Genomic DNA, 26,706 nt, shown 5'->3' on the forward strand with positions numbered 1-26,706 from the left:
GTTACGAAGTTTCGCGTTGCATAGGCCTACTTCACTGTATTCGTAACGTTGTCTAGTGGACTTTGACGTCAAAGTTAGCGTCGTTGTTGTTTTGAAAGGAACTCTCGTTATACGCGTGAAATAACGATACAGCCCGAATCCTGGTCGTCAAAAATTGGCGCTTACCTGTTGTACCCGTAGAGAAGCGAGATCAACAGGGAACCAGTTTAGTATTAGTTAAGATGGAATCGACCGAGGTGATCCGAGTGGTAAACTAATTAGAGTTATCAGACTTTGACGTCACAGAAAAGAAAACGCGGGAAAATATACACGTAGCATCTGGTAAATAGTTCCCTAGGGTGAAATAGTTCAGAAACTATTTCACGGCTAGCGTTATCCTGAAGAAATAGCAATTTTATTCACCTAACAGTTACATAGCAAAAACATTCTGAGGTATAATAATAGTATCTATTACCACGACATGTGTTTGTTCTAGATACCGCACTAATAATATAACAAGCAAATGAAATACAAAAATTACACACTTTTACGAAATGCAATATTATAATGTAGACCGGGGACTGTATATTACGTTTTTCTTAGTAAAGACGGGCTGTTGATTCTTCCGGAACTTCCGTGTCTATCTTCATTTATATTAGAAGTGTTGGAATCTGTTGAATTCATTTTCTTCAGGAGTTTCTTCTGTATGGGACTCAGTGTTTGGAGACGTTGACTACTGTGCAGACTGCCTGAGGAACTCTCAGTGCTGTGGTTAGGTGTCACGGAAGCGACACCGTATCTCTTCTTGCGGTAAAAATTATAAATTCTGATCAGCATTTCTTTTCTGAGTACGATGTACAACCACGGATCGAGTATTTGGTTCCATGATGCCATTCTCAATACCAAGAGATCCGCTTTGAAATTTGGTCTGGCCCCTGAAGTGTTTATTAATACGCGAATCTGGGGAAAGAAAAAGACGTGGAAGATGCATTGAATAAGATTAATTATTCATGTTCACAGAGACAAATATGTCATTTTTCCGTAAATGATTAATGAAGGGTAACAAAGAAAATACAAATGTACCTATAGGGGAAAACATTTCATCAGAAAAATTCACAAAACTTTTTATATTTATTATTCTATATTATTTTTTATCCTTTTTTTTTTTTTTTTTTTTTTTTGTTGTTTTTTGTTTTGTTTTTGTTTTTGTTTTTTGTTTTTGTTTTTGTTTTTTTTTTTTTTTTTTTTTTGCCGTTTATGATTGAATTTCATTTTACAATTGGAACCTAAAATGTAATTTTTTGGACTATTTTAGCACCGATTGTGCGTTGCATTTTGGTCTTAAAGTCCTTGATAGATTACAATTTGAGATCAATTTACGATAGAATTTTTAAGGACACATTTGCTCTGGGGTCGATATTCCCAGAAGACCTACAGAAAATTTGAGAACGAAGCCTGGATTTCTCTAAAGAAACTTAAGTCGAAACTTAGACTTAAGTGTGAGATTTTGCTCAAATTTTGACTGCTCAAATGAAAGAAAACTCAAATTGTAGTTCGAGATTTTTTCGAGAAATTCAAGACTGTCTTTAGAAAACTAGTTCATATCTATACCCTCAGTTCTTGAAGATAGTGTAGCTCAGTAAGCTAAACCGCTGTCACGTTATGCCAAGATTCTTTTTCAGTTTTCATCATGGTTCGAATCCGACTAACGCTGCACTTTTACTTTTTTCAATTTCGCCTTTTCAACAATTACATTTTTATTTTTATTTTCCCGTAAATTTTGCCTTTTCAACACTTTTTCAATATTTGGTATAAAAATGTATATATTTTCCTTCAATAAGATTTAGTTAAAATGCATGTACATTCAAGAGTAAATGGGAAATTCCCTGAATGCATATGCAATGAAGCGCATCTACAACGTGTATATCTCGAGGTTGCTGTACATGTAACTTGGTTCCGAGGACAGTAATGACTGATTCTGTGTCACACGACTCGAGTACATAAGCCACGTATAAAAGCATTGCCAAACAAAACTGATGTGTTTGCAAATCGAAACCTTCTTTGGGAAACTTTACCTACACCCCCTTGGATTTCGTTTTAATGGTTTAGATATCATGTGTTAGTGACATGTTTTATTGCGAGAAAAAAATCTAAACAAGTAAGCCATTAGTCCGGACGTGATGAAGACAGGATATTAACATCACAAAAATAAGGAAATAACGACCTAAAAATGAGGGTACAATACAGTGAAGTTAGAGATCAATTCAAAATGTCTTCATATATCCACGTACTAAAGGCATTGAGATGTCTGAAAAACTTATTGTATTTGTTTGACCTAACGTTAAAATCTAAAACGAATATGGATGACCTTTTTGTAAAGACTAAAACCAAATTTAGCCCAACAGTTTCTTTTTTACTATTTGTTACCCTGAATCGGTCCTTTGTTTCATTCTTTAATACTCATAGAACACTACCAAACGATTTTGTGCCTTGACAGTCACTCGAGTATGACAAAACGAATTTTCAATGGACAACTCAATCAAATAAAGTTGATGATCATTTCTTTGATAAGAAATTTATTTGTCCTCCGCTTTCTATATTCAGTCTTATCATATACCTAATAGTGAAATAATCATTTTTGAGAAAAAAATCAGTATTTTCACTATTTACTCATTTGGATCCCACCCACAAGGCCTGAACCCCTGGCCTAGGGGTAGGAATTTACAAGGCCTGAACCCCTGGCCTAGGGGTAGGAACTTACACAATTTTGCTAGTCCCTCCTTTCTCCCCTATCACTGTATGCTTAGTTTTATCATTTGATGTATAGGAGTCAAGAAGAATATTTTAAAAGAAAAAATACATTTCCACCATACGAACATTACATCAGAACCCCTGATCCAGAGGCCACAGACTTCACAATTTTGGTAGAGCGTGTGGTGATAATACACACAGTATTCTGTTCGACATCCCTCAGTAAAGAAGACAATGTCTGAAAATTGCACATTTTTGCAAGGTTGTGACCCAACCATTTATGTCCCAGGAGTGCAATGACCGTGAAATTCATCATCGTTGTTCCCCTTACCCAAAAGATGTTCCATACAAAAATGTGATGGCAAATTGGCCATTTACTTTCAGAAAAATTGATTACATTCAACTGTTAACGGACATCCATCGATTGCAATATATTTACATGAGTGACCTAACAAATATCTTACCATGAAAGGCATCCAACACACGGAATGCATTAATAGAACAGCAATTAAGAACACCAGTACAAAAATCTCGTTTCTTTTCTCTCGCTGTTTTCCTCTGACACTTTTTACGCTCCCTCGGTGAGTACTGTAACCTCCCCTAGACACAGCAAAAATGACAAGGCAGTTAAAAGTCGAGGAGCAGACAACGGTAAGTATTCCCAGTGAAGCGTATAAAATGGAAAATATTCTGTCGGTTTGAGAAGTTCCGAAATAATCAATGAAACACCAGGTACATGGAAAATGGCGTATGTTGTGTCCGAACTTCATCAAAGGCATGGAAGCAACTACAGCGGCAAAAATCCAAATCCCAACCAGCATAGCGTGGACACGTCTTTTCTTTTGTGACGAGTTGTAGAAATATGGATACCATAACGCCAGAAATCTGTCCAGAGACATGGCAGTTACAGTAGTCAAAGTTCCCAAACTAGCGAATATAAGCATAAACGAGAAATAATCACATAATGGTTGACCGCCTACCCACATAAATTTGTTGTTATAAACGGCGAAGACCACTGGGGAGGTAGTCAAAATACCAAACAGATCTGTAAAGGCAAGTGCTCCTACGAGTCTGTAGAATATTTTCCATTTGTGCTGGTCTGCATGTTTTATAAGCATCGCTAAAGCCAGTATATTTCCGATAACTCCCAATGTGAAACTTACAGATGAATCCAAGGGAGACACGGTTTTGGAAAGTTTGATCGTCAAATTTGTTAGATCCGTTGAATAACAGAAGCTAGCAGCCATTATTTCTTGAAATTTATAGACACAATTCACAATAATCGGAAGATGCTCAATTTATTTATCGTCCCTTCATTTAAGTACCTTGCAAACAACACAAGCAAAAGGATGTCTTAGTTGTCAAACAAGCTTCCGGCAAAGTAATAAGACACGTCTATGTTATCGTCTGCTCAAAAGCACACCGTGTAGGGGAGGTTCAGGGTGCAATTAATTATCATCTTTTCCATGCCCTTTTTAGCCGATGTTGTAAGTTCAAATACTTACTATAATCTTATTATAAATAATGTACACTGTGTTGAAAGTTGAAGTCTAAAATGACATGATATCGGTTGATATTTCTGGACATTAATCATGTACATGTCTCTAGCTATTGATGCACATGTGGTAGACTTTGTGATCTTTATTTAGAATACGGGTGTAATTACATGGTGGTATTCGTCGATTATATGATATGTTTAAGTGAAGATTGTCTAGTGGTGCAATTAAAATTTGAAGTGTTATTTTCCCTCATACAGATCCGAGTATCGAATTCTAGTCATTCATGTCAGATCACATTTTGACTACGGGTAACTTCGTTTACCTGATCAGGATTTAGGGCTCACAACGGGTGTGACCGGTCGACAGGGGATGCTTACTCCTCCTAGGGACCTGATCATACCTCTGGTGTGTCCAGGGTTTCGTGTTTGCCCAACTATCTATTTTGTATTACTTATTGGAGTTATGAGATTGATTACTTATTGGAGTTATGAGATTGATCACTGTTCGTTATCTTCACATTTCATGATGTAGTGACGTATTTTGAATTCAAAGGTTCATATATAGCTGTTACGGCAGAATCGAATAGCGTATTTGTTTGTTTATTCGGGTATCATATATAGCACATTGAGAATTCATAAATATATTAATGTTACCAATAAAATAATCATCTGTTTTAAAACTATAGCATTAAGCGGATACAAAACAATAAGGTCATAAGTTAAGAAAAGCATTGATATCGACGACGTTTTATCTATCAACATTAATCATTCTCATTTATATGCCAATTCGGTATATCTCTGTGAACTCGAAATAGTAGGCATCACAGTCTTCCACGTCTGCTTCGTAATTAGATATTTTATTGAACAGAGATGTTGACGGCAAACTAACAACTAAACTTTATGACAAACGGAATGACTTCAGCTTCCCCATCGTCTGCTTCGCATATTTATGTAGCAATATTCCATCTGCATAATTATGTCAGAAGTGGTATAAATCAAATGTGGACTCTAAAAAATTATTAAATTTTCAGTAAACTTGAAACCAGTTTTCTCAAATTGTTGATATCAAAACTTTACACGAACATTCCTCACGATAGATTAAAAACTACACTTTTTCACATCATAGACAGTTGCTTCTTCAATAAAAATGGAAAAATGAAATATCTAAATATTAATTTCTTAAACACCACTCTCATTTTACGCACAAGTACTCTAGAGCTGATATTAAAAAGATGGTGCAGTTCCTCACTGACAATATCGTCGAAGTCTTTGGTGATCATTTCTTCCAACAGTTTGTTGGAGTTCCAAATGGCACGGATTGTGCTCCTTTATTAGCTGATCCTAAAAAAAATTCAAAGATCTTTGTGATTATGGGTCCCTTATTGGAATACAATAATTATTTAATTCACTAATTTTATCATGGAATATATTACAAGTACGTTTTTCAAATGGGGTGGGGAAAGGGGAACCGGAAGAAAAGTTGGCAGTTGAAAAGCCATTCTTTACAAGCAAAATACCATACAAACAAAACAAAAAAACATTGTTGAAATGTTTAATTTCTAATATGAGAATTTCGCTATTTGGCCTAACATTTAAACATTATTCTTTTTGTTCTTTCCTTCTTTTTTTTGTTTTGTTTTGGTATCTTGCTTGTCAAGAATATTTGATAATCCCACAAGGATCCGGGTTAGAATAGGTCCTCCGTGTTCATTGATCGTCGTTAGAGGCGACTAAATGAGGCTGTTCTTCGGATGAGACCGCAAAAACCGAGGCCCCGCGTCACAGTAGTTGTGGCACGATAAAGAGCCCTCCCTGCTCAAAGGCCTTAAGCGCAGAGCATAGTCCTAAATTTTGCAGCCCTTCACCGGCAATGGTGACGTCTCCATATGATGAAAAGTAGAGAATATGTACAACAATATTTTGAAATTGAAAACTTTCAAATTTACTTTATTTAGTCAAAAATGCAGTTTTAGTAAAAAAAAAAAAAAAAAAAAAATCTAAAACCCATGCTGGACTCGATTTCAGCAGCCGACGTGCCAACTTACTGAGATACATGTACTCAGCTAGGCGATGGTTTCTGAACTGAATAGACAAATATTGCTGATATTTATATTATCATCCATGTTTTAAAAGGAAGTCAGACATTATGACGATGTAAAGTACCTCCTTAAACAGTATAAAATTAATCGGTTCATCAAATTTCTAATACGTGGGGGTTGTCTTTTACAACATATTTTCATTACCAAACATGGAAGTATGTCATGTTTTCAATACCGAATATTTTATATCAAAATCAAACTTGAACATGTGTAATACCGAATGTGTACAGTATGTCTAGATAAGATATACTATGCAAGACTAAAGGCACTTTACATGAATTTCCTCACTCCACCCAAGTGTAAAAGGGATATTGTTAGAATGTTAGTGCTCTAGCGCTTGTAATGGCAGCTTGCATTGTATGCTTCCTAGGAGGCCGAGAAAGTTCTAGATTGATATAAGGTCTGCCGGGGTAATAATGAACATTGATTATTGTAAAGCGCTTTGAGCAGCTATATAAAACCAATCATTATTAATCATTATTATTATTATAAGATGTTTTAATTTTCTCACTTCAAATCAGTGTAAAAAAAATTATATTACATCTTACATCTTACATCCGCCTTCCTGTCTGCTCCAAACACTGCACTACAATGTGCATCCGGCATCCTGTCTGCTCCAAACACTGCACTACAATGTACATCCGGCATCCTGTCTGCTCCAAACACTTCTATATTATGTTTCAAATATTACATTTTTTTCAATTTAAGCATTTTACAATGCAGACAATGAAATACATGTGACATGGTATTTCAAACGAGGCCCATGGACTAAAATGCTCACCTGAGTCAACCTTGTCCTTCTGTTCTTTAGAAAAAGACTAATTCATTTAAAAAGATATTTTACTCCCTTCGTTCCCACCAAAAAAATACCCACATCATAACTTACACCCAAGCCAAACGGGCTCATGACATAACCAATTTGAATCTTCACAACATAGAGATGCCTATATCCCCCGATATCTATGTATCATGTAAAGATTTATGCCCGATTTTAGCCAAATCCTGTCCTCAGGGTCCATTTCCAAAAAGAAACACGATTCTCAAATTTTCCCCATACATTATCACGTAAGACTTTGAATCCGTATTGTGGCCCAAACCTACCCCCAGTGTATGGATTTCATGAAACTTAAATCTACAGCTCTTGAGAATAATATTTTTAATAGATTTCATACTTTGGTAAAAAAAAAAAAAAAAAAAAAATTGATTCCCTTTTGAGGCCACATCCCACCCCATCCCTTCCTGGCCAGGATGAAAATAAACTTAACTACCTGGGGATGCTAATATCACAAATCATAGCCCTGTTACTCTTGAAGAGAAGATTTTAAAATCTTTTTACTATATATTCTCATGCAAAACTTCCAATATAACCCCTATTGTAGCCCCACCCTACCCTTAATGGCATTGGTTTAAAAAGATTTGAACTTGCACTACCTAATGATGTCTGCCTATTAACATGACTAATTATGGGTGAGCTGTTCATAAGAAGAGGATTTAGAAACTTTTTATTATCCATTCCTATGTAAAACATATTATAACCTCATTCAACCTCTCGAAGCCACACATTGAACAAATGTTGACTCTGTACTCCTTGAGGATACATGCATATTGATATAACTAATTATGGCCCTTATGCTCTTAAGAAAAACACATTTAAAGTTTTTGACAATATATTCCAAAACAAAACTTTGATCCCATACTGTGACCCCACCCTACACCACGGTGGTCTTGATTTGGACAAACTTGAATCTGCACTACCTGAAGATATTTCCATGTTAATACCATGACATGTCAAGACACTGTTGTTCTTGAGAATTTCAAAACAAGATTTTAAAAGATTTTTCGTTTTATATTCATATCAGCTATTTTTGCCCCACCCTACCCCCGGGGGCCATGATGTAAACAATTTTGAATCTTTATCGAAGCTTTCACATAGGTCTTGTCTCTTCTTGCGTCCTCTTCGCGAGTTCGAGTCCCATTCGTTATATGGGCGCGTCAAATCCAAAACGTAAACATACGTCCATTGCCAAACGCTCGGCATTTAGAGGTGAAAATCACGGGTCTTTGGTATATGACCTTAAAAATGGAGGTCCCGTGTCGCAGCAGGCGTTGGGACTTTAAAGAACCCTTACTGCTAAGGCCGCACTAAGCATAGGTTTAAATTTATGGTTTGGATATTGGTGTGGATATGGTGTGGATATTTATCACTGCTCGTTATCTTCACCTTTCATGATATTGTACCTATAACTGGTGACGTCTCAATATGAGTAACAAATTCTCGTAGAGACGTAAAACAAACACAAACAAGAGGCGCATGGGCCACATCGCTCACCTGAGTCACCTTGGCCCATATCAGAAGACTTTCCATATATTTGCATGTAAAACCGTAGTCTCTATTATGACCCCAACCTACCCCTGGAGGCCATGATTTTTGCAAACTTGAATCTACACTATGTCAGAAAGCTTTCATGTACATGTAAATGTCAACTTCTTCGGCCCAATGGTTCTTGAGAAGAAGATTTCTAAAGATTTTTCCTATATATTTGTATGTAAAACTTTGATCCCCCTTGTGGCCCCATCCTACCCCCAGGCGCCATGATTTGAATAAACTTGAATCTGCACTATGTCAGAAAGCTCTCATGTAAATATCAGCTTTTCTGGCTCAGTGGTTCTTAAGAAAAAGATTTTTAAAGATGTTCCCTATATATTTGTATGTAAAACTTTGATCCCCTATTGTGGCCCCAATCCTACCCCCGGGGGCCATGATTTGAACAAACCTATATCTGCACTATGTTAGGAAGATTTCATGTAAATCTCAGCTTTTCTGGCTCAGTGGTTCTTGAGAAGATTTTTAAAGATTTTTCCTATATATTTGTATGTAAAACTTTGATCCCCCTTGTGGCCCCATCCTATCCCCGGGGGCCATGATTTTAACAAACTTGAATTTGCACTATATCAGGAAGCTTTCATATAAATCTCAGCTTTTCTGGCTCAGTGGTTCTTGAGAAGAAGCTTTTTAAAGATTTTTCCTATTTATTTGTATGTAAAATTTTGATCCCCTATTGTGGCCCCATCCAACACCCGGAGGCCATGATTTTAACCACAGGGGCTAAGCTCGTTTTGGGCCCGAACTCTGTGATACCATAAATATAGAAAGGGGTCTAACTCTGACACAGATAAAAAAAACTAACCACTCGCTTCAAATGCCTAAAAAATCTTAAACTTGGTAAGCTATGCGTAGTTTGTCGTTTTCTTTGCATAGATTAATGTTTTAACTACATGCATGCCAAATTTCAAGTCACTGGTTCTTAAAATAACAAAGATATACGTCATCGTTCTCTCGATTTCACTTGTTTATTTTTACTAGGACATTTACCGGTCCAGGTCACGGAGTCGTTTCTCGCCTATGACAGCAGCGAAATTCAGACTAGTATGGAAGATTTCGGACCTGTCAATTAAAATTTCACCTCAATTGTACGCTACTTACTTCTTCATATTTTAATAATGTTCTTCGTGTAGACGTTACACGACTTATTTCCTCAGCAGCATCAACTATTTCTTGATTGTCTCCCTTTTGACAAGTTGGCCTAATGAGTTATTATGATCCGGCTGTTCATGAGCAAAATATTTTAAAAGTTTTTCTCTATATTGTTTAGTGTAAACCTTTCTTCCCCTATTGTTAACACCCCCCCCCCCCCCCTTTGCGGCTATAATTTGAGGAAACTTGAATCTGCATTAACTGAGGATCCTTGCAAATCAATATGAATAATTCAATAATGACTAGACTTTTTGACATCATAGACAGTTGCTTCTTCAATAAAAATGGAAAAAGGAAATATTCGTATGTAGTGATCAGTCATCCAAACAATTACTTTGTTAAACACCACTCTGATTATGTAGCAATATTCCTTTATCATCTGCACAGATGGTGTTTATATCTCCCAACTGGTTCGATATGCAAAAGCTTGTTCTGTGCAGGATCAGTTTTTAAATCGAGGCAGGCTACTGACAAACAAGTTGATGGTACAGGGATTTCAACGGTCTCATTTAAAGTAATCTTTTCGCAAATTCTATGGTCGTTATAATGATCTAGTTTGCCAATATAACCTATCCTTGGGTCAAATGCTGTCTGATGTGTTTCATACCGATTGTTAGACCGTTCTTGGCACACCAATTTTGACTTCGGATTACTCCGTTTACTTGATCTAGATATAGTGCTCGCGGCGGGTGTGACCGGTCGATAGGGGATGCTTACCCTTCCTAGGCACCTGATCCCCCTCTTGAACATGTATATCCAGGCGTCCGTGTTTGTCCAACTCTCTATTTTGTATTCCTTAAAAGGAGTTATGAGATTGATCACTATTCGTTATCTTCACCTTTCATCAAGCCCTTGTTGTTCTTCAGAAGAATATTGAAGATCCCCCCCCCCTATATTTACATGTATAGCCCCTTTTAAAACTTTTATTGCTATTGTGACCCAACCCTACTCCCGGGGTGCATGGTTTGAACAATTTTGAATTTACATTGTTTAGGAAAGATTTCACGTAAGTTTTATTTTTTCTGTTTCAGTGGTTCTTGAGAAGATTTTTAAAGATGGCACCGTATTATAACTATTTCTTAATTTTTGTAAGGCTATGACCCTTCATTTGAACAATTCAAATCCTTTTCGTCCAATGATATTTTATGGCAGGTTTAGTTGAAATTGTCCCAGTGGTTCTGGAGAAGACAAAAATGTGTAAAGTTTAAGACGACGGACAACATGTGATCAAAATAGCTCACTACAGCTTATAACTCAGATAAGCTAAAAACAAAATTGCAATATATAATGAATGAAATACAATATGATATAATGGAAATGACTGAAAAAGATGTGTTGAGAATCGCGTACCTTCTGACAGCCCTCACCTCCCTAAAATAAGATGGTCTCCTGAGAGCTCATACCTGACTAAATCAACAAAACTTTCTGATAATTCATACTTCCCTAAAACAAATAGTCCCCCTGAGAGTCCATACCTCCCTAAAACAAGATTAATAGAATCCTTCATTAATACGAGTGTGGGATAGGGAAATTCCAACGAGGGGAAAAGATTTGTAGACTAGGACAAGGCTTTACTTATACCTCCTGAAAACAAAACAGTCCCTCAACATAAAATAGAGCTCACGCCTCCCTAAAACAAGATAGACTCTTCCACATAGAGTCCATACCTCCCTAAAACAAGATTATCCCCTCCTCATAGAGCACATACGGTACCTCCCTAAAACAAGATAGACTCCTCCACATAGAGTCCATACCTCCCTAAAACAAGGTAGACTCATCCTCATAGAGTCCATACCGCCCTAAAACAAGGTAGACTCATCCTCATAGAATCCATACCTCCCTAAAACAAGGTAGACTCCTCCTCATAGAATCCATACCTCCCTAAAACAAGGTAGACTCATCCTCATAGAGTCCATACCTCCCTAAAACAAGATAGACTCCTCCACATAGAGTCCATACCTCCCTAAAACAAGATAGACTCCTCCACATAAAGTCCATACCTCCCTAAAACAAGATAGACCCCATATATAGAGTTCATATCTCCCTAAAACAAGATAACACCCTTAAGAGCTGACAAGATAGTCATCAGAGAGCTCAGTCGGATCACGCTCGTCCTTTTCCGTAGCTGGTTAAGGAAATGGCCGAGTAGTTACGATTGCAGAACGTTCATACCTACCTAATATAAAATGGTCCACTGAAAACGCGTACTGGTACCTCTCATGTCAAAAAACAGAAATTCCTAGATCCGCCTATCCTATCCCCATCCGTCATGAAATCCAACGTAACTACTATGTAAATAGCCTATGTGGAAACATTGACATAAAAGTATTTGTAATTGTATATTTCAACACATCACTTAGTAAAGGTTAACGTGTTTAGCTATCAGGACATTCGGTAAAACTTCATCTAAAGGCTTGGTAGTAGTAGTAGTAGTAGTAGTAGTAGTATAGTTCTTAGTCTTGGGTTGTCAAAGCTTGAAAAATATTAGATTCATGCTTTCATTTCTATTGTATTTGGTTGCAAATGATGATTTTCCTTCTTTATAATAAACCAATGAAAGATGAGGAATTGCGCACTGTCTGTGTGGGGTAAAAATTGAGATCACAACTGAGAAAGGATATTCCGGTTGTCAAGTGTAAAGTACAGCAGTGTCGGAAACAAAAGATGATTCAAATTAGATGTGTCACAAGGAACAGACTAGCCAGTTGATATTCGTTCTAGGTAGTTATCTAATTACTCACAATATCACAGTTAACGATCTACCCAGCTACACAATGAATAGCCATTCTTTGTTTCCTTTTGATTTAGAGATTTGTTAAAGTAAACACTTTTTTATTAAGCTGTTCGATTAAGCTTATTATCACAAATATTGTCACTTTACTGGGGGTTTGTGCATGCCTATACAGTTTATGTATAGTAACTACAGTTACAATGGGTCTTTCAGTTTGAGTAGGTACACCACGTCTTTCATTTTTGCTGGACCAAGGGATACCGATAGCATGAAGGTCTCGCATTCTTCGTCAGGGATAATATACATATTTATCTTTCTGTCTATAGACGCAGGGATCATAAGTGTTGAACTAACATGTCATTTGCCCCACCCCCGGCAGGATTTCACTTGTATGGCTGAGTAAATTATCAACTACGTGTACATTTCTCAAATCTTGAAATTTTATGCAAATATCTTTGCTAGTAATTTTAATAAATTGAATGACATTTAACTGAGTTAATTTGTTTTTGAAATTGTTTTGATTTTGTTTACATCTTTAATTTAACCATATTTCCATGAACAAAGAACAGTAACTCTGGATATGATAACAAATCGCATAATATGAGCCAATGTATGAGAAAGGAAGTCTTACGTAATGGTTATAAATCAATTTTATATGATACTTGTGGTAAAAGTTCAATCTGCAGAATGTATTGATATCAAACGTTGTATCTAAAGAGATAGTAAAGCTCATTTTGGTGGAGTTATTTTCTCAACCTAAATCATCTTAATAATACTCCTTTCTAATATGATTTTAAAAGATATATGAATGATGTACTTCAACTTTGAAACGACTGCATGTTTGTCAAAAAGTTGCACTAGGGGCCAACTTGTATAGCAGATTGAATTTTTGCCGAGGAAGCAAAAACTATGTGGAATTTTTTTTCAAAATTTACAATATTTACAATATTTGAAGATTATAATCATTATAGATTTGGAAATAAATGCAGATAAATGCCTAAAATTGTTATTTCAAACAGAAAATGACTTGAATGAGTCATTTGGACTCAATTTAATTCTTTCTAAAAATTGAACAAAATAACCTTTACTATCCCTTTAATCAAGAGATATTCAATCGAATATGATAAAATATTGAAAACATTGTAATCCCCAAATTCTTATCAGCAAGGAAGTTTTAATGCATGATTTTGAGGCACACCCTTGTGGAAAACATTCAATCCGAAATTACATAAAACAATGTACAGGCCAAGATTTATGTACATAAAGTTCACATTCTAGTCTAATGAACTTTCAAAATGTATTGCTCTTTAGTTATTTTACGTGTACTTATGGTCAGACGCGATGTTTCTCAATGATATATATTTTTGTGACATTTCAGGTATAATTCACTTACATTCTATTTTGTTCCTACACTTTGGGTTATATTATCATGTCTGTTTTAGAGTGAGCATGTTTTGATAGTTTCTGGTTGTGGCAAGTAAAAAAAAAAAAAAGTCATGTCTTTTGTATTACAGGTTGTGTAATTAAATGGACATTGATTTATTGTTGCAAAGAAGAAGAGAAAATATTTGTATCAATTGGATGTCGAACTGGGACCCCTCCATTACTAGTTAGGTTACGTTACCGCTGAGCTAACCAGTTTGATATACGAAGTATAGTAATATTACTATAGTACTGTGAAATTTAAATGTATTTCGGAAATCATACAAGAACTCTTCATATCGAGGAGGTGAAAAATAGCTTTAGGAACAATGTATTTCTGACACACTGATGTCCCTGTATGGCAGCAAAGTAATTCTGATGCGAAAAGTAAAATATTGTCACATGGAATATACATATACACATCTGAACTATCAAAGTTTTAATAGTACTAAGCATTTAAAAGTTATGGCCAAAGTAAAAGTTTTTCAACAGTGGGTCAAACTCCAAACAAAGAAAATGGTCCCAAAAGAAAGGTCTTATTACAAGGAATACAATATTATTCCACAGAGCGTTCAGACAAACAGACAGACAGACCAAAGACTATACACCCTCGAATCCCCGACTACGGGGCATAAAATGGCAGAAACGTTACGTATAATCTTAAATGTGACAGCGAACAGTGGGGCGTACGTATATTGGCTTGCGATCATTTTAAGACACCTTTTTCGCCGGGTGAATTAACGTTTCGTAAAAGCTAGCTTTCGGTGACATCTTGAGTGCGTTCTAGATCGCCGTTCTTCGTACAAGTACAAATTCTTGTCGATCCCGAGTGCCGAGTACGCAACCCGAGAACGGGTTCGAGGTCCAAGAACTCACACCACCTCTGTAGGTAGTGTGGTCGAAGAACAAAGAACACGTTCGTGCGCACATGTTCTCGCCGTTCGCGACTCTAAGAACGGAGCACGAGAACAACGAGAACGGCGACCTCGAACGCACTCCTGGAGTCGCGATCTACGAGAACATGTGCGCACTAAATATATATTTTCATGTACAAACTGTACCAGTTTATGATGATATAATCGAAATTAGGTTTGCACAATAATAAATGCACATGATCATTCAATTTATATATAGAGGAGTTCCTCTTTCATAGAATTGGGTTCATATCCGTCCAGCTGTAACACAGATGTCAGTTACCAACGAGAGAGGACAAAGATATCGGCACGTAGATGCAACATTCAACCACAGTATGTAATATTTATAGAACAATATATCAAAAGATGCATGAAAAGATCGAATGCAAATTCATTAATGCTTGAATTATCTGAAATTTCTGTTCTACGAATGTAATATATGCTCTTTTACAAGATTGATAGTTGATTGAATGTCCAGATTGTCTGTCTGTTTTCTTAAATTCATTGTTTTATACTGGGTTTTTTTTAAATAGCGACACATACACTGTACACATACATGTATAGCGACACATACACTGTACGCATATAATGACACATACACTGTACACATATAATGACACATACACTGTACACATATAGCGACACATACACTGTACACATATAGCGACACATACAATGTACACATATAGCGACACATACACTGTACACATATAGCGACACGTACAATGTACACATATAGCGACACGTACAATGTACACATATAGCGACACATACACTGTACACATATAGCGACACATACACTGTACACATATAGCGACACATACACTGTACACATATAGCGACACGTACAATGTACACATATAGCGACACATACACTGTACACATATAATGACACATACAATGTACACATATAGCGACACATACACTGTACACATATAGCGACGCATACACTGTACACATATAGCGACACATACACTGTACACATATAGCGACACATACACTGTACACATATAGCGACACATACACTGTACACATATAGCGACGCATACACTGTACACATATAGCGACACATACACTGTACACATATAGCGACACATACACTGTACACATATAGCGACGCATACACTGTACACATATAGCGACACATACACTGTACACATATAGCGACACATACACTGTACACATATAGCGACGCATACACTGTACACATATAGCGACACATACACTGTACACATATAGCGACGCATACACTGTACACATATAGCGACACATACACTGTACACATATAGCGACACATACACTGTACACATATAGCGACGCATACACTGTACACATATAGCGACACATACAATGTACACATATAGCGACACATACACTGTACACATATAGCGACGCATACACTGTACACATATAGCGACACATACACTGTACACATATAGCGACACATACAATGTACACATATAGCGACACATACACTGTACACATATAGCGACGCATACACTGTACACATATAGCGACACATACACTGTACACATATAGCGACACATACACTGTACACATATAGCGACACATACACTGTACACATATAGCGACACATACACTGTACGCATATAATGACACATACACTGTACACATATAGCGACACATACACTGTACGCATATAGCGACACATACACTGTACACATATAGCGACACATACACTGTACACATAAAGTAACGCATGGGAATACTTTGTCCGTTGAATGCCCTTTCGATGCTTCCGTCCGTCCGTCTGTCTGTCATACTTAGGAGATAACTTTAATTAAGCATGTGAATCGAATTCCGTGTGTGAGGGTCATTTAATACATTCCATGATTGATAATATAATTGCAAACGACACAATCATGTACATGACTATACTCTTTGGAACATTGTAGACATATGTTCTATGGAACACTATAACTTTGTAGACATATGTTCTATGGAACACTATAACTTTGTAGACATATGTTCTATGGAACACTATAACTTTGTAGACATATGTTCTATGGAACACTATAACTTTGTAGACATATGTTCTATGGAACACTATGACTTTGTAGACATGTGTTCTATGGAACACTATGACTTTGTATACATGTGTTCTATGGAACACTATGACTTTGTATACATATGTTCTATGGAACACTATAACTTTGTAGACATATGTTCTATGGAACACTATAACTTTGTATACATATGTTCTATGGAACACTATAACTTTGTAGACATGTGTTCTATGGAACACTATGACTTTGTATACATATGTTCTATGGAACACTATAACTTTGTAGCCATGTGTTCTATGGAACACTATGACTTTGTATACATATGTTCTATGGAACACTATGACTTTGTATACATGTGTTCTATGGAACACTATGACTTTGTATACATATGTTCTATGGAACACTATAACTTTGTAGACATGTGTTCTATGGAACACTATAACTTTGTAGACATGTGTTCTATGGAACACTATGACTTTGTATACATGTGTTCTATGGAACACTATGACTTTGTATACATATGTTCTATGGAACACTATAACTTTGTAGACATATGTTCTATGGAACACTATAACTTTGTATACATATGTTCTATGGAACACTATAACTTTGTAGACATGTGTTCTATGGAACACTATGACTTTGTATACATATGTTCTATGGAACACTATAACTTTGTAGACATGTTCTATGGAACACTATGACTTTGTATACATATGTTCTATGGAACACTATAACTTTGTAGACATGTGTTCTATGGAACACTATGACTTTGTATACATATGTTCTATGGAACACTATAACTTTGTAGACATGTGTTCTATGGAACACTATAACTTTGTAGACATATGTTCTATGGAACACTATAACTTTGTAGACATGTGTTCTATGGAACACTATGACTTTGTAGACATATGTTCTATGGAACATTATAACTTTGTAGACATATGTTCTATGGAACATTTTAGTTTTAAAACTAAACCTATGTCCTATGGAACACTATGATTAAGTAGACCTGTGTTACACTCAGGTTAATGTCCCAGCTTAGTTAAACTGGTTTCTTTTCATCTATATGATATAGCCATGCCATGTTTCCATTCCTAATCATATGTTACACGTGTACATGAAAGTTTTTGTCCCATTCTTGCCTTTATCAGAAATTGAGAAATCACTTTTTCGTCTTCATTCAAAATGAGCGAATTTAGAAATGGGCGCACATAAATTCATTGATTACTTTAGAATAGCGCAAAACGACTTCCGATAAATTCATTGATTACTTTAGAATAGCGCAAAACGACTTCCGATAAATTCATTGATTACTTTAGAATAGCGCAAAACGACTTCCGATAAATTCATTGATTACTTTAGAATAGCGCAAAACGACTTCCGATAAATTCATTGATTACTTTAGAATAGCGCAAAACGACTTCCGATAAATTCATTGATTACTTTAGAATAGCGCAAAACGACTTCCGATAAATTCATTGATTACTTTAGAATAGCGCAAAACGACTTCCGATAAATTCATTGATTACTTTAGAATAGCGCAAAACGACTTCCGATAAATTCATTGATTACTTTAGAATAGCGCAAAACGACTTCCGATAAATTCATTGATTACTTTAGAATAGCGCAAAACGACTTCCGATAAATTCATTGATTACTTTAGAATAGCCCAAAACGACTTCCGATAAATTCATTGATTACTTTAGAATAGCCCAAAACGACTTCCGATAAATTCATTGATTACTTTAGAATAGCGCAAAACGACTTCCGATAAATTCATTGATTACTTTAGAATAGCCCAAAACGACTTTGGATAAATTCAAGACTGGACGAAATCATTTTCTAATGATTTGGGGCGAAACGTTCCCTGTTTACAACCTTTCATAAAGATTTCCTTATCTTATATAGTTTATACATGCACGTCCCTATCGCTTAATATAAAAGCAACCCCCTTCCCTCCGCTGGGAAAAGGCATCAGCCATACACGAAGTATCCATCCGAGAATGTACAAATCTTTTAAAATCGATTTCAGAGCACTTTTCTCGCCTCAAAATAGGTAAAAGCAACCCATCAATTTACAAAACAATAGAAGATGAAATCTTCTGGGCTGAATCAGATTATTCTTTATTTCCCCCTCAGCGACACACGATTTTGACCTATGGACAAGTAGGACAAAAAATATATTTTGATAGGCCCTAAATGGGCTTCTGTACATTAGCCACTACTTTTACTAAGTCTAAACTCAAGATAGAGTTTTCTACTTCGTACAAAAAACCAGAAAAATCTTAACTCGGACATTTCCCCGGGTTGACATCTAAATCAAAACCCAAGCCAGGAAGCAGTCAACCAGACTTATCGCCATTAGTACAAACACATCATGAGTGAAGAGGAAGAAATGATGTTCTAGAATGTTTACATTTCCAATGTCTTTGCTTTCGTTGTCTTTACCAATGCGATCAGTTGTGAACAATGCGCATATTAATCATGATTAATATAGTACAAGTTAGAATATTTCCCAAATACTGATGATAATCAACAGCCTACACAGGCTATGCTTGTTGCCAGATCCTTTTGAGTTTCTCAATTTTAAGTAATCCGATCAAACGTTAGGATTTTACAGTGTGTTTTTTCTGTCCTCAGTACCCCTTGCTTGTCGTAAGAGGCGACTAAATTGGGTGGTCCTTCGGATGAGATCACAAAAATCGAGGCTCCGTGTCACAGCAGGTGTGGCACGATAAAGATCCCTTCCTGCTCAAAGGCCGTAAGTGCCGAGCATAGGCCTACATTTTGCAGCCCTTCACCGGCAGTGGTGTCGTCTCCATATGAGTGAAATATTCTCGAGTGGGACGTTAAACAAAATAAAATCAATCAATCTTATTTGTCCAAAGTGTTTTCCTTTGATATCTTTACAAGTTCAAGTTCCAAAATTATACATCACTTAATATTTTCAATTTTACAGCTTTTGAAACTTTTTTAAACAACAATAAATTACTCCAAATAGTTCTACATTTGTTATTTGTATTCGTATACTTTTCAAATGTCTTAACGTTAACTTAGCAAGCATGTGACGTTTTTAGTAACTATAACTTGATATCGATATCATTGCAATTATTCGGCTTTTGAAAAAAAATATTAATTCTACTTTTGTTGAAAATTGAAATGGCCACTTTTTTGTAATTAAACACATTTTACATATGAGATCTTTTTATTTCTTTAGAGATAAAAGTTACTTAATAAAATGGAATGTTTATTTAAAATGTGAACTATAACCTTAACCTGCTAGGATGAACTATAGTAAAGTACTGACTGCAGGAAAAAAATTAGCTTTGATATAAAATCATGATGGTTTCTAAATAATTTGCTTTACATACTTGTGATGGTTACCAAGAAGTTGCGGCTGAATTTCATGTCTGCGTCAATACGTTTTCTTGTTCTGCGATACATTGATGCTTAATAGGAGAGGGTATAAAAAGGAGGAAGTTGAAAAACTACTTCGTAATTTAAAGGATTTTGCATCTCAATTCAAATGCCCTATATCAGGATGATGTAAGTCAAACACTCAACAGATTCATACGTATCGATGAGTTCACCACTTGAGTTTTATTTTTCATTGGGTTTGTTTACAATATCATTAGTGAATGCAGGAAGTAAACTATAATAAATACATCAGTTACGCAGTAGTATATTTTCTAAAAGTGGATGGGTATAATATCTTCTCCAGGAAGATGGGGGAAAAAATTCGTCACAATTTGTTTGGTTGGTTTTTGTTTTTTTCAAATCATACTTTGTGTTCAGAATCCACTAGAGTCCCGCCTACAGTGATCAGTGTTTCCATGCGTCCGTGCATTCACAGTACCGAACATTTTTGGCATTCCCAGCAGCTATTGAATTTGAAAGTTTACTTTGGAACCATTGGGTTACATATCAAGTTTAAGTTTGGGCTTTCTTGACCTATATTTGAAAGAGTTACGGACCTTGAACTTGACAGTTTTCCGGACTTCTTTTGACAATCCCTGCAGCTATTGAATTGAATTTTTTTTTTACATGAACTTATATACATGGGTTACAAATCAAGGGTGAGTTTGGGCTTGGACTTATGTTGAAAGAGTTATTGACCTTTAACTTTAGCTAATAATGTTACAAAGCGGGGTCCTTTTTATGATGTTTGCCATTGCAATCTAGTATTGCTAGTTCTTTTGATTGAAATCTTGGTTCTTGATAATAACCCATTGTATATGCTCGTCTGTCTTCACCTCGAATTTCCTCTGTGTAATGTTTTATTACACATCGCAATCCTGGGAGATTTAGATGACACCGTTCTTATATTGACAAGTAGTATTGGTGTAAGGAAAAGGTGAAGATAACGAAAAGTGACCGAACTCGTAAATCTAAGAACACAAAATTGAGAGCATAACGAAAACGGACCCCTGGAAACGACAGTGGTGGAACTAGGTTCCCAGGAGTAAACATTCCGTGGTGACCGGCCACACCCACTGTGGGTCCTACATCTTAATCAAGTAAACGGAGTAATCCAAAGTCAAAATCAATGTTTCGAACGGTTTAACCATTGGTATGAAACACGTCAGACAGCATTCAACCCAATGACAGGTTGTATTTGCAAATAAGATGATTATAACGATTGTTACATTCTGTTCTATGCTAGGACAAGCATTTCATTGGTCGTTGATATATATCAAAAGCTATTAGATGTTTACTTGTTTTAAGCATTTTATAGTAAGTATTCCTGTAAATCCTCGGGTTAGGGCTGTATTGAGTAGCTTTGTTGTATTTCATTTTATCAAAAAGATATTTGATTCCCGGTTTACAGAAATTAGATTGATAATCAAAATCAATTTTGCATGTGATACTTAAGTGAAATAGGGTCCAAAAATTGTAATAAAACATCGCCCTGCAATGAGCTGTAACAGGTTCAATACTTTAACGACTATTGTCATCATTCACTCTTTGCAAGCTGAGCCAATTTTAGCTACATGTAAACCATTGTATTGATACAAAACATTTTGTTTGAACAGAAAATTCACGTCTGCCTAGAGGAGAAACGCAACTAAAAACAAGTGTAACTAGAATTATGTCAGAAGGAACCAAACATACTTAGAAATTCATATTTATTCCCGAAAGGATCATAATAGTGTACGATATTTTATAAAGGAATTTATATCATGAATAATTTGCTCTAATTCAGAACGAGGAAACATTCCAAGTAATCCTTAAGTAACCCCAGAATATTTTTTTGCACGATAAAGATCTCTCCCTGCTTAAAGGTCGTAGGCGCCAAACATAGGCCTAAACTTTGCAGCCCTTCACCAGTAAAGGTAACTTCTCCATGTGAGTGAAGGATTCTTAAGAGGGATGTTAAACAATACAAGATCAATAATCATTTTCGTTCGAAACATGTCCCTTAGGACCAAGATGGAACAACAATAGCTATTAAGTTTTATACAGCTATACACGCATGACTTGAAAATCTAATAAATTCGTTTCAAAACCAAAGAGCACGATAATGTGTAAGACTCCTCCATCCGGTGCTATATGTTGAAACCACCCCTAGATCCCCAGGTTAAGAGGGCTCCAAAATAGGGGTGAGCAGTCATACAAAGAAGAAATCAGAAATATTTTCAGGAGCGACCAAAGTTCAAATTTTCAAATTCATAAACAAGTACAATGTATTTCTCTAAAGCGTAGGTTCAAGATCAGGCCATGAATCTGAGCCAAATCAAGGAGTCCTACACGAAAATGTATCAGATTTACAGCTCTGTCAGAGTGAAGTGACACAATTTATACAGGTTCTTTCAATGCCTTTCTTATTGAGTTGTGTAGCTTACCGTAACAGATGAATGAACAGTAGTTTGTAATGCAGACCTAATAACTTAATCCTGTACCAAAGTCAAATACTGCTTTCACGATCTTAAAATGAAGATACATATTCATTACAAATATGTCATTCAGATTTGGAGTGGTTATCTACGTATGGAGAAAGTGTTAAGTGGTTGACAGTTATGAAATAAAACAAGGAAGTTGATGGGGACCACTCGATAGATATATAAAATAACGAAATGCGGGCTACTTCACAAAACGTGTAGTCGTCAGAATGACTGGAGAAGAAATGAACTCTTCCATTTCCAACTTAACAGAGTCGAAAGTATGGGAGTCCGCTGTACCTCCTGCTATGCAGTTTGCGTTAGGTGTGATTGGGAATCTAATCGCTCTTATAGTTTTAGTCACGTCTGCAAAATCTCATAAATGGAGACCGTTTTATAGATTGGTTGGAGGACTGGCTGTGACAGACGGAGGGGGAATTCTGTTGGTGTACCCCACGGTGATGGTCAGATATGCCTCAGACTTCATGTATGATTTTCCAAAACATCTCTGCAACTACAGTTCCTTTATTTATACATTTACATTGATTTCCTCGGCCATGATTGTGTGTGCAATGTCTTTCGACCGTTTCATGGCGATTCTGTATCCGTTTGAGTATAACAGTGACTGGAAAGAACGGCGAACCAACTTAATGTTAGTCTGCATATGGATTGCTGGAGCCTTCATTTCAAGTCTTCAGCTGATGGGACTAGGTTCCAGCTTTAACTATTACCCTGGATCTTGGTGCTTTTTAAACTTTGTTGGAACATCCACATTGGACAGAACAAATTCTTACATCTACTCGTTGATAGGAATTACCATTTTACTGGTGACCATTACATTGAACTTGATAGTGATCGTATCTGTCTGCAGAGGAATGAAATCAGATATCAAACTTTCAGCAAAACGAAGAAGGAAAAATGACATTTTCATCATCATTTTCCTGATGATAATCGTGACTGTGTTTAGTCTCTGCTGGACTCCTCTTATGGTAAGTGTCTCCTACTTATTCAAATTTGGTTAAGTTATTAAATCAGTTTTTGGGAGAGGATCTATTGCCTGTTGTCCAATCCTGTTGAGTTTCTCACTAAAATATGTTTAAATTTTTAAAAATAAATTTTAAACAAAATATGATTTTTTTTCTTGTCATTATATGCATTATCTTCATCATTTCTCTTAAGGCCTAAATTAGACTATTTTGTTTTCCTTTTTCGGAGAAAATGATCAGATTTTATTTTTAAAAATCACTAGGCTTTTTATATCGTGCATATATGCTCTTTTTGAGGTGGTATTCGCTGAAATGAAACGTCTGAATTAAAATGCAAACCAACAGTGTCAAAAGTTATTTTTAAAAAGTATTTTTCATGTAGTATTACTATCAGTATTTCAACTGAAAAAAAAATCAAAATGGTGGGTCAAAATAGAGAAACAGGCAATGTTTTTGTGGGGAAGATATTATTGATCATAAATTTTGAATACATTTAGCAATCACACTTAACTATCGCCGATTTGTTTACGTACAGTTCACGATACTTGGTCATGCGGGGAGATGGATTCATGGAAACGGAGCAAAAGAACTGTTAGTGCTGAGATTTGCGGTAACCAATTCCATCATAGATCCCTGGATCTACATACTACTGAGAAAGGAAACATTTCTCTCCATTCAGAAGTGCAGCAAAGGTGTCTGCGGCAAATTCGATCTTGTAACAGAATCTAGCGCCCCTGAATCTACACCTGGTAAAAGCAATAATTACAGCAAAAGTTGGGAGAAAACATGCTCGACGGATGATCCGCCGGCAGTTACTGTTTAGGGATGATCCGCCGGCAGTTACTGTTTAGAGAAATCCAAAATGGCATACGAAAAACTTCTAATTTCGTTACTACATCTATTTGTTGTTGTTGGGTTTTTTTAATGTTTATATGCAGTAAGGAGTGAAACACGACATTGTTGCAAATATTTCTGCATATTCAGTTGAGTTTTGTATATTGTTTTACATGGTTCATTGTTCGTGTATATACAATAAAACATTTTCTTACAACTATCCGGGTTTCTTCCTTTTGTGAATTTTAAGGTTGTTATCTCGGTTAATTATCTACAGAGACGACTAAGTGAAAATTAATGGAGGAAACTTAAAGGCTATGTGTGTATCAGACAAACAGCGATATATTCAGCCTCACTACACTTTAATTAACACAGCTTTTAGCTCTCTTTTTTTTTCCAAATATACCAGTGTTACAATTAGCACGATTAAATATTCGTTACAGAACAAAACGTAAAAATAATCGGATTTGATAATTTAAATCATTTTCTGTATATTCATTTTGATATCAGTTCTGATCTATTCATTTAAATATATATTTCATATACACTTTTTTTTAAAGTCATTAAAATTTCCCCTTTAATTTCACATTTATTAACGTCTTACAAACTAGAATTAGAAGGAGAGGGAAAAAAATGAAAATATGGTTCTCTCTGTTAAAATTTTCCTGATAGAATGCCACCAACGTTATTTCAGGATGAAAATAAATGATAATAATTTGCAAGTCTACATTTTGAGAAGCATTACTTTCTATAACTAAAGATATTTTTTTTTATAAATACTATGGCTTTATTCGAGATCACTAAATTTCTAGGATCTTTTGTAACAATTTTTAAAATTATTTCTTTTTGGTCGGTGAAAAAAGAAATTGCAAATGGTAATTAAAGCTCTATGAAATGTGTTTTATAGATTTCAAACTTTTATGTAGTGCAATTCATTGAAAATTTGTAAAAATTCATGGTAACAAAAAAAAACACACTATTGGGCCGAATTTGGTTTTAGTCTCTTTACAAAGATCTCGTTCATATTAGTTCTAGTTTATGACTTTAGGCCAAACCAATGCAGTAAGTTGTTTTACACACAATGCCTCTAGTATGTAGACGTAGGAGGAAACTTTTAAAAGATCTCTTACTACGATATAGCATGATATGTGTATTGTTTATGCATTTTAAGTTGTTATACCAAAATGATATATTTCACATTTTTGTACATTTCGGCATAGAACATCGCTAATATACACATTTATCCCCAACAACGAAATACACCTGTTCTTCGGTATATCTTCCACAACAGTACCCTTTCCCTATGAAGTTCTGGATTGGCAAACACAGCGATTTTTCCTTGGCTTACTCTATTATACGTATAGCTACACACCATCACTGTATGCCGAGGTTAGTGTAGCTCAGTAAGCTATACACCGTCACTGTATGCCGAGGTTAGTGTAGCTCAGTCAGCTACATACTGTCACTGTATGCTGAGGTTAGTGTATTCCATTAAGCTACATACTGTCACTGTATGCTTAGGTTAGTGTAGCTCAGTCAGCTATACACTGTCACTGTATGCCGAGGTTAGTGTAGCTCAGTCAGCTACACCACTGTCACTGTATGCCGAGGTTAGTGTAGCTCAGTAAGCTACACCGCTGTCACTGTATGCAGAGGTTAGTGTAGCTCAGTCAGCTACACCGCTGTCACTGTATGCCGAGGTTAGTGTAGCTCAGTCAGCTACACACTGTCACTGTATGCTGAGGTTAGTGAAGCTCAGTAAGCTACACCGCTGTCACTGTATGCCGAGGTTAGTGTAGCTCAGTCAGCTACACCGCTGTCACTGTATGCCGAGGTTAGTGTAGCTCAGTCAGCTACACCGCTGTCACTGTATGCTGAGGTACTGATCTACATACAGTAGTGTAGCTTACTGAGCTACACTACGTGCTATTATACGTAGCACATGTAATTGAGTCGAGTAATACATAATGAATCATTATTGTCCTAGGAAAAAATCTGCTACCTCAAGATATGGTCCACTTGATTGCGTTTGTGTACAGGTAATT

The 26,706-nt window shown here is 36.0% G+C and overlaps 2 protein-coding genes across 5 annotated transcripts; one reads left to right on the forward strand and one right to left on the reverse strand.

Moving 5' to 3' along the window:
- Window positions 1-372: 372 nt before the first annotated feature.
- Window positions 373-22,904, reverse strand: LOC125668565 (prostaglandin E2 receptor EP4 subtype-like). Of its 4 annotated transcripts, none has more exons than XM_048902842.2 (4): window positions 22,806-22,904; window positions 6,876-6,995; window positions 3,195-5,569; window positions 373-939 (listed from the first exon to the last, which is right to left on the reverse strand). In XM_048902842.2, exons 3-4 carry the CDS (start codon window positions 3,975-3,977, stop codon window positions 568-570), a joined length of 1,155 nt encoding a protein of 384 aa, XP_048758799.2. In that variant the 5' UTR covers window positions 3,978-5,569; window positions 6,876-6,995; window positions 22,806-22,904; the 3' UTR covers window positions 373-567. The 4 variants fall into 4 exon arrangements, with proteins under 4 accessions (XP_048758799.2, XP_048758798.2, XP_056020261.1 ...); XM_048902841.2 differs by lacking the exon at window positions 22,806-22,904 and adding an exon at window positions 20,334-20,430; XM_056164286.1 differs by lacking the exon at window positions 22,806-22,904 and adding an exon at window positions 20,334-20,422 and having other exon boundaries at window positions 6,869-6,995.
- Window positions 22,905-22,972: 68 nt separating this feature from the next.
- LOC125668569 (prostaglandin E2 receptor EP4 subtype-like) lies at window positions 22,973-24,881 on the forward strand. Its single transcript, XM_048902849.2, has 2 exons — window positions 22,973-23,830; window positions 24,363-24,881. Exons 1-2 carry the CDS (start codon window positions 23,072-23,074, stop codon window positions 24,648-24,650), a joined length of 1,047 nt encoding a protein of 348 aa, XP_048758806.2. The 5' UTR covers window positions 22,973-23,071; the 3' UTR covers window positions 24,651-24,881.
- The last annotated feature ends 1,825 nt before the right edge of the window (window positions 24,882-26,706 follow it).

The sequence above is a fragment of the Ostrea edulis genome, chromosome 4 (assembly GCF_947568905.1).
Source record: "Ostrea edulis chromosome 4, xbOstEdul1.1, whole genome shotgun sequence".
Lineage (NCBI taxonomy): Eukaryota > Metazoa > Mollusca > Bivalvia > Ostreida > Ostreidae > Ostrea > Ostrea edulis.